The sequence below is a fragment of the Thamnophis sirtalis genome, unplaced genomic scaffold, assembly GCF_051295495.1.
Source record: "Thamnophis sirtalis isolate CommonGarterSnake01/CBP01778 unplaced genomic scaffold, rThaSir2_p1.2 scaffold_4, whole genome shotgun sequence".
In the NCBI taxonomy this organism is placed as follows: domain Eukaryota; kingdom Metazoa; phylum Chordata; class Lepidosauria; order Squamata; family Natricidae; genus Thamnophis; species Thamnophis sirtalis.
The window spans coordinates 4,031,147-4,039,338 of record NW_028261384.1 but is presented as its reverse complement, the minus strand read 5'-3'; the positions used below and the strand labels follow the sequence as shown (position 1 = coordinate 4,039,338).

The window sequence follows — 8,192 nt, the reverse complement described above, 5'->3', positions numbered from 1 at the left end:
GTGTCACTAACTTAACAACTGAGATGATTCACTTAGCAACTGTGGCAAGAAAGCTCATAAAATGGGGTAAGAGTCACTTAACAAATGTGTTGGTTAACTGAGTCCATAAAATTGTGTAAAATTAGAAACTTGGATTAGCTTTGCTAGCCCCACTGAGTATTTGAATGGCAGAATATCAGAGTTGGAAGGGGCCTTGGTGGTTTTCTAATCCAATCAATCCCCTGCTCATAAATTTTGGGCTCAATGGTAGCCGTAAAACGAGGAGTATCTATATGTAATCCTGTGACAATTGCCGACTAGCAAGACCTTCAAAAACTAATGGAATTTTCTTGTGAGTCCATATAATTTACTCTCAAGCAAGAGATGTAGATTTAAATTTGCTCCAATTTAAGATTTCTCTTTTAAGAGATCTTAGGAAGAGAGATTGAACTTTTAGGAAAAAGATGTGCAGTGTGTAAATTCTTCCACCCATTCACTTTTAATTTCCCAACACAGGTAGTTCTTAGACTTAGGATCACAACCGAGCCCAAAATTTCCATTGGTAAGCAAGACAGCTGATGGGTGAATTTTGCCCCATTTTACAACCTTTCCTCTGCCACGGTTGTTGAGTGAAACACCGCAGTTGTTAAGTTAGTCCTACAGTAGTTAACTGAATCTAACTATACCATTGACTTGGCTTGTTAGAAGGTCCCAAAAGGGGATCACATAACCTCAGGCAACCGTCATAAATATGAGTCAGTTGCCAAGCGAATTTTGATCACATGACCAGGGGAGGGAACTGCAATGGTCATAAGTGTGAAAAATGGTCATAAGTCCCTTTTTTCAGTGCTGCTAAAACTTTGACCAGTTACTAAATGAATGGTTGTAAGTTGAGGACTGCCTGTATTCATCTGTTTTATACATTTTCCCTTAATTTGTAACAAGTATTTTAAAAATATGATTCTGTATTTCTTACTACAATTTTAGGCATTTTAGCTGAGGATTGTACCACGAAATTGGAAAGGACTTGGTTTAAATCTTTCCTGGACATGGTCCTTGGTTTCTTGCTTTCCCACCACAGAAATTAAAATTAACTATTTTAATTTCAGGACTGTGGGGCCCTTGATGATCTCTGAGTTTGATGGTTTTCTTTCAGACATTTCATTACCCAACTAGGTAACATCATCAGGAGTAGAAGGGGGTTTGCTCTTTGTTTATTTACAGATGTTGCTTGCCCTCTCAATATTAGTGGATATGTGATTTTTCTTCTTAATAATTCCCTTGATTAAGGTATTATTTTCTGCTTGATCGTTTGTCTGGTGTTAATCCCAGCTTATCTGGCTTTCTGGAGGGGTTCTCGGGAGAAGGGAGAGAGGAAGGAGGGGAAGGAAGGCAGCAAGGGGAGAAGAGAGGAAGGGAGGGAAGAGGAGAGGAGAGGAAGGAAGGGTAGAAAGAAAGACAAAAGAAAAGGGAAGAAAGGAGAGGAGAAGGAAGGAATAGATAAGAGGAGAGGGAGAAATATAGGAAGGAATGAAGGGGGAGGAATGAAAGAGGGGGAAAGAAGGAAAGAAAGAGAGAGGGAGGGAGGAAAAAGGAAAGGGAAAAGATGGGAGGGGAAGGAGGGAGGGGGAAGGAAGGAAGGAAGGAATTGCACAACAGAGGAAGGAATGCAGACTATCACTCAGGGCAATTAGGACTCAGCCTGTCCAGCATTCAAATCCCCTTTGACTGCAGATTTTACACCAAATATACAAGTGAGTTTGAGAGCCAAAAGCCAAAATGAAAACCTCGGTTGTGACTCGTATGAGGAGAGATAGAGAAACCTTGATGTTTACCCTGGAGAACCAAAGAATGATGTGACAATGGCTTTACGGCATTTTATCCCGTCCTTCTTTACACAGGCAGTCCTTGACTTACAACAGTTCATTTAGTGACCGTTCAAAGTTAAAATGGCACTGCAAACAAAATGACTTATGGCCATTTTTCAAAGTTACGACCATTGCAGCACCCCCAGGGTCCCATGACCAAAATTCAGACGCTTGGCAACTGTATTTACGACGGCTGCAGCATCTCGAGGCCGCGTGATCCCCTTTTGCGACCTTCTGACAAGCGAAGTCAAAAGGGGGAGCCAGGTTCACTTAACAACCTGATTACTAACCTATCAGCTGCAGTGGCTCACTTAATAACTGTGGCCAGGAAGGTCGTAAAATGGGGCAAAATGCACTCAACAAAATTTTCACTTAGCTCAATTGTGGTCATAAGTTGAAGACTGCCTGTAGTAAAAAGCACCCCAAAACTGCAAGGTGGAAGGAACAGGGGGGCAAAGAATCTCATACCATTCAATGTGTAGGAAGCAACTGAAGAATTTTCCCCTTTCCCCTTTCCCAGACCTTTCATTAAACAGAATTTCTTCCATTTCTTAGCTGCGGTGAGCATTTTATTCCTTACCATTTTAATAAAATAGGATATGCGCCCGCTTTAAGGTATGCACACACACGCAAACACACACATATGGAGTCACACCGATTAGAGAGGATCATGAAACATGGAGGAGAGACTCACACAGCCCACGAGACACCACAAAAAAAGTCCTCTGCGGACGTCGCGCATCACGCAGAGTCTCAACCCGGAGATCGTTGGTTGAGTTCGGATGAAAGCAGCTACGCCAAAGAAGGGGCTCTGAATGGAAGGTGGGGGGGTTAGAAGGACTCCCTTCTTCCTCCCAAGCCTCTTTTTTTTATTTTTTACTAGTAATAATGGCTAATAATAGAAAATACCCAGCTGTGCAAAATAGGGGGAAGGGAGGGAAGGAGGGAAGAATTAAGGGAGGGAGGAAGAGGGGGGGAGAGAAGGAAGGGAGAGAGAGAGAGGAGAAAGGAAAGAAAAAATGAAAAAAGGGAGGAAGGAGAGGAAGGAAGAGAGAGGGAAGGAAGGAAGAGAAATAAAAATGAAAGGGAAAGAACAAAGAAAGAGAGAGGAAGGAAGGAAAGAAGGAAGAAAGAGGGAGGGAGAGATGAAGGGAGAGGAGAAAGAAAAGATGAAAAAAGGGCGGGAGGAAGGAGAGAAAGGGAGAGAGAAAGGGAGAGATGGAGGGAAGGAAGAGAGATAAAAATGAAAGGGAAAGAGAAAGGACGAGAAAGAAAGAGGGAGGGAGGGAGGAAGGAAGAGAGGACGGAAAGAAGGAAGGAAACAAAAAAGGAAGGAGGAAGAAAGGGCAAGTGGCTCTCCCCAAAATGAATCTCCTCCCCCAACTACATAACCCATCTGCCCTTTGATAACACACCGCAACCCGCCCCCCCACCTTTTGACAGTCAACCCAAATCCTCCCTTCAGAGTCCCTCCCCTCACCCTATTTTCTGTGACTCGTTAGCCGTGAACGGGATTGATGCTGGAAGTTTGGAAGAAAAGGTATCTCTGGAATTAATCGGCACTTAATGTTGGGAAATATTTATTTCTATCTCCATATTAGTTCTATTAAAAAAAAAAAACAAGAAAGAAAAAAAATTGCCTGTCTCAAAAAATATAACTCTATGGAACTGAGATGGCCATTTTAGAAGATTCACAGCTTAACAAAAGAAACAAAAGAAAAAAAAACCCAAAATATTCAGATAGTTTCCCAAAAGAGGGAAAATCTGATCCCCCCCGCAGTGTAGGGCTGGGGTTTTTCCATCAACCAATCCTGGTAGGATCCGTCTCTGCGACCACAATGCCCACCAGCATTGGGAGATGAGGGGGGGGGGTCACCCCTGGCTCAGTGTTTGCACGACGTTGTTCTCGGTCCCAAGAGGACCCCAATGGTCCAAGATGTTGGGATCAGAAGCATTTGGACATGAGGCCCCCCAACTTCATGAGATGTTAACTCATGAAACCAAAAAATTCACCAATGGTACCAGGGAAATGAGGGACGGGAGTGATGGAGGGGGGGGGGTTCGGCTCTTGGGACAAGGGGGCGCATCAAGGTGATTTTGGTCGGGAGGACCTCGTTCCCTTAGATGGAACGTCTTTGTGAAGCTTCTCTTCCACCCATCAGAGATGACAAGCTTCAGAACCCCAGAAACTTTCCATCAAAGGGAGGTGGATTTGTTGTTTTTTTTTTTTATTATTATTATTATTATTATTATTATTATTATTATTATTATTATTAAAAAAGAGGCAGACGGAAGTAACACCCCGAAAGCCATCATATTTAGGAGTAAATATGGTCCTTTCGTGGTGTCCAAAGTACGGTTCATCGTTCTCTTTCTCTTTGGGAGGGTGCCTGGCGGGAGAAGAGGCGGGAGGGGGTGTCTTACGGGCTCATGTGGCCAAGTTCTCGGCATTGACGCTGGACATCCGGATCTGTGAGCTGCTCTTGCTCAAGATGGACAGTTGAGTCCCCCCGTTGACTCCGCTGCTTGCCAGGGAGGGATGGCGGTGTTTGAAATCCACAGCAAAATAACGGTTGACTTTCCAGCTCCGCCATTTTCTCTTGATTTCGGATTGCACCTTGAGGGAGAAACTTTAAGAGGTCATTTTTTTCAATGTACTCGGACGTCAGGACGGGGGGCATGCTGCTCACACACACACTTTCAAAACGCAAGGAGAAAAAGATGTGGGTTTGCAGAAGGATTTAAGGCTCGAGGGAGCTCCTCCGGCTGGCTGAATCCCTACTCTCAAACTGGAGTGAACTGGGGGAAACGAGGGTTAACCCACTGAAGGGAATATTTGTAGCTCAGGGTTTAACTGTGGGGTCCTTGGTGCTCTCTGAGCTTGGTTGTTTTTGTTGCAGACATTTCATGACTGAACTAGGTAACATCATCAGTGCTAGAAGGGAATGGGGTTTGTGGAGAGGAAGAGGAAGAGGAGGAGGAGGAGGAGGAGAGGAGGAGGAAAAAGAAGACAACCCTGGGGTTCTTCTCTGGGGTTCTTGATGCTCTTTGAGTTTGGTGGTTTCCTTGCAGACATTTCATGACCGAACTAGGTAACATCATCAGTGCTACTGTAAAAGCTAGAACTCCATTCCCTTCTAGCGCTTATCTTACCTAATTCAGTCATTTAACGTCTGCAAGGAAAGCACCAAGTTCAGAGACCATCCAGGACCTCCAGTCCCCCCCAGTGGTAGGATCCCATTTTTTTTACTACCGGTTCTGTGGCCGTGGCTTGGTGGGCGTGGCAGGGGAAGGATATCGCAAAATCCCCATTTCCTCCAGATCAGCTGGGACTCGGGAGGCGGAGAATAGATGGGGGCGGGGCCAGTCAGAGGTGGTATTTACTGGTTCTCCAAACTATTCAAAATTTCTGCTGCCAGTTCTCCAGAACTGGTCAGAAACTGCTGAATATCCACCTCCTCTCTGCAAGCCCCACCCCCTTTCTTCTAGCACTGATGATGTTCCCTAGGTGGATCACGAGATGTCTGCAACAAAACCACCAAACTCAGAGAGCACCAAGGAACCAACAAGGAAGGTGTAAACACCTTCCATGCACATGCGGGAGGATCTAGAAGAGTGTGGGTCAACCTTTGGAAGATGGGGGGCACAATTAAAGTACTGGCACCTGCCCCATCGGTGCATTTGGGCAAAGAACAGGATTGATTGATTGCAATGCACACCAACCAACTGGCAGATTTTGAGCCCTCTGTGAATATTCCTAGACAGCCAGGTACGTTGATCTAAACAAGACACCAGAAGTAACCCAAATGAGAGATTTGTCCACATGGAGTAAAGGAAAAGGTTCCCCTCGCGCTTATGTGCTAGTCGTTCCCGACTCTAGGGGGCGGTGCTCATCTCCGTTTCAAAGGCAAAGAGCCAGTGCTGTCCGAAGACGTCTTTGTGGTCATGTGGCCGGCATGACTCAATGCCAAAGGCGCACGGAGCACTGTTCCCTTCCCATCAAAAGTGGTTCCTATTTTTCTACTTGCATTTTTTTACGGGCTTTTGAACTGCTAGGTTGGCAGAAGTTCACGGGAGCTCACTCTGTTATGCGGCGCTAGGGATTCGAACCGCTGAACTGCTTGATTGACCTTTCTGATTGACAAGCTCAGTTTCTTAGCCACTGAGCCACTGCATCCCAACATGGAGTATAATAAATTGTCTAAAATGCTGTGTGTGTGTGTGTGTGTGTGTGTGTGTGTGTCTGTCCAATTGTTATGCCAAGTGGAGGCCAATAAGTGCCTTATCCCCTGCATGCATCCAGGACCCCACCAAGCCTACCACCCCAGATCCTTCTGCAAATCTGAATTAATCTCCAAATCATCCCTTCAATTGACCACTACGGCTCTGAAGTCTCTAGCAAGGACGACAGCTGAGCAAGATCACAGGTAGTCCTCTACTTACAACCATTTGTTTGAACTTACAACAGTACTGCAAAAAAAGGACGGGTTGGTTTTTCACACTTACGGAAGTGATCCTGGCGATGCGTTGCAGCATCCCCATGGTCATGTGACGAAATTTCAGACGCCTGGCCGCTGACTCATATTTATGATGGTTGAGGTCTCCCCGGGGTCACGTGATGCAACCTTTTGCAACCTTCTGGTGCTCATAGTCCGCAGGGAAGCCAGATTGCCACAGTTGTTAAATGAATCACTGCAGCGGTTGTTAAATGAATTGGGGTTCCCCACTGACTTTGCTTGTCAGGAGGTCGCAAAAGGGGGACAGTGTGACCTGGGCAGGCTGCAACCATTGTACCTTATGAGTCAGAGGTCAAGTGTCTGGATTTTGATCACGTGATCATGCGTTTATCAGAGATTGGGTCCTCTGAAGCCTTATTCTCGGCTCAGCAGGGTCTTTCTGCAATTCCTTCATTTTGCACTGAGAGGGAAGGTGACTGGAATTCAACCGCCTGAGCAAAGTTTTCTACGGGATCTGGAGACGGGTCATTTTCTCGGGGGTGGGGGGAGATCTTAGGAAGGGAGGGGTGAGGTGGGGCCAGGCAAGGAGGGCCAGGAAGCGGGGCAATTCAGCCAATTCACCAAACTGCCCATAAAATTAACAACCAGTTCTAGTGAATTGGTGCAAACCGGCTGAATCTCACTACTGGATCATGGGGATGCTACAAATAGTGAAAAACAGTCATAAGTCACTTTTTTCAGTGGCATTGTAACTTCGAACAGCCACTAAATGAACTGTGGTAACTTGAGGACTACCTGTGTTGACATTAGGACAAAAGTTAGCTTGACATGGACTCTGTCTAATACATTTTTTTCTTCAAGCCTGTCCCTTTAAGGGGGGGTGGACTTCAACTCCCAGAATCCCCCAGCTACCATGGATCTCTGGGGGTGGGTGGGTCATAGCACAGGGGAAGAATTTTCCCCACCACTCCTTTTTCCTTTTTCACATAGGAGCAAAGAATTACAGTAATCCTCGAACTTGTGACAGGTAGTCCTTGACTTACAACCACAATTGGGAGCAGAATTTCTAGGCAAAGTTTCTGTTCAGTGAGTCATGACCAATTTTTATGAACTTTTTTGCTACGGTTGTTCAACAGATCCCTGCAGTTGTTAAGTGAATCGTGTGGTTGTTAAGTGAATCCAGCTTTCCCATTGACTTTGCTTGTCGGAAGCCAGCTTGGAAGGATGCGAATGGTGATCACGTGACCCCCTGCGATGCTGCAGCCATCGTAAGTCCATGCCAGTTGCCAAGCATCCAAATCCTGATCACATGATTGTGGGGAGGTCCTCAACGTATGACCACAATTGGGACAAAAGTTTCCGTTGACAAGAAGGGTGGTTGTTAAATGAATCAAACCTGAATTTACAACCTTTCTGCCACAGTTGTTAAGCAAATCACTGTGGTTGTTAAGTGAATCATGTGGTCATTAAGCGAACCCAGTTTTCCCCCATTGACAGTGCTTGTTGGAGAGAGTGACACCCCCCCCCCCCGGAATTATGCAAGTGTCCAAATTTTGATCTGCAATGGTCGTGTGAGACTAGCCATAAGCTCCGCTTTTCAGAGCTGTTGTCATTTCCAACAGTCATTCAACGCATAGTTGTAAGTCAAGGACCAACTGGAGTTGCAAAGCTAACATTTCAAAACACCAACAACATAAAAAAACTTACCTCCCCATTCAAAAAGCAGTAGAGCACAGCGACCACGAAACCCTGAAATAGAAACAAAAGTTTTTTTTCTTTAAGAGAATAACAGAGTTGGAAGGGACCTTGGAGATCTTCTAGTCCAACCCGCTATTCAAGCAGGAAACTCTATATGCCATTTCAGACTAATGGCTGTCCAATCTCTTCA

The 8,192-nt window shown here is 45.4% G+C and overlaps 1 protein-coding gene across 1 annotated transcript in view; it reads right to left on the bottom strand.

Moving 5' to 3' along the window:
* Window positions 1-3,399: 3,399 nt before the first annotated feature.
* Window positions 3,400-8,192, bottom strand: part of ADCYAP1R1 (ADCYAP receptor type I) — a 126,482-nt gene continuing 121,689 nt past the window's right edge. The window contains exons 16-17 of the mRNA XM_087712387.1: window positions 8,012-8,053; window positions 3,400-4,464 (exon numbers count right to left, since the gene is read on the bottom strand). Of these exons, the coding sequence (XP_087568513.1) occupies window positions 4,276-4,464; window positions 8,012-8,053 (231 nt within the window). The 3' untranslated portion in view covers window positions 3,400-4,275. The remainder of the gene's footprint in view (window positions 4,465-8,011; window positions 8,054-8,192) is intronic.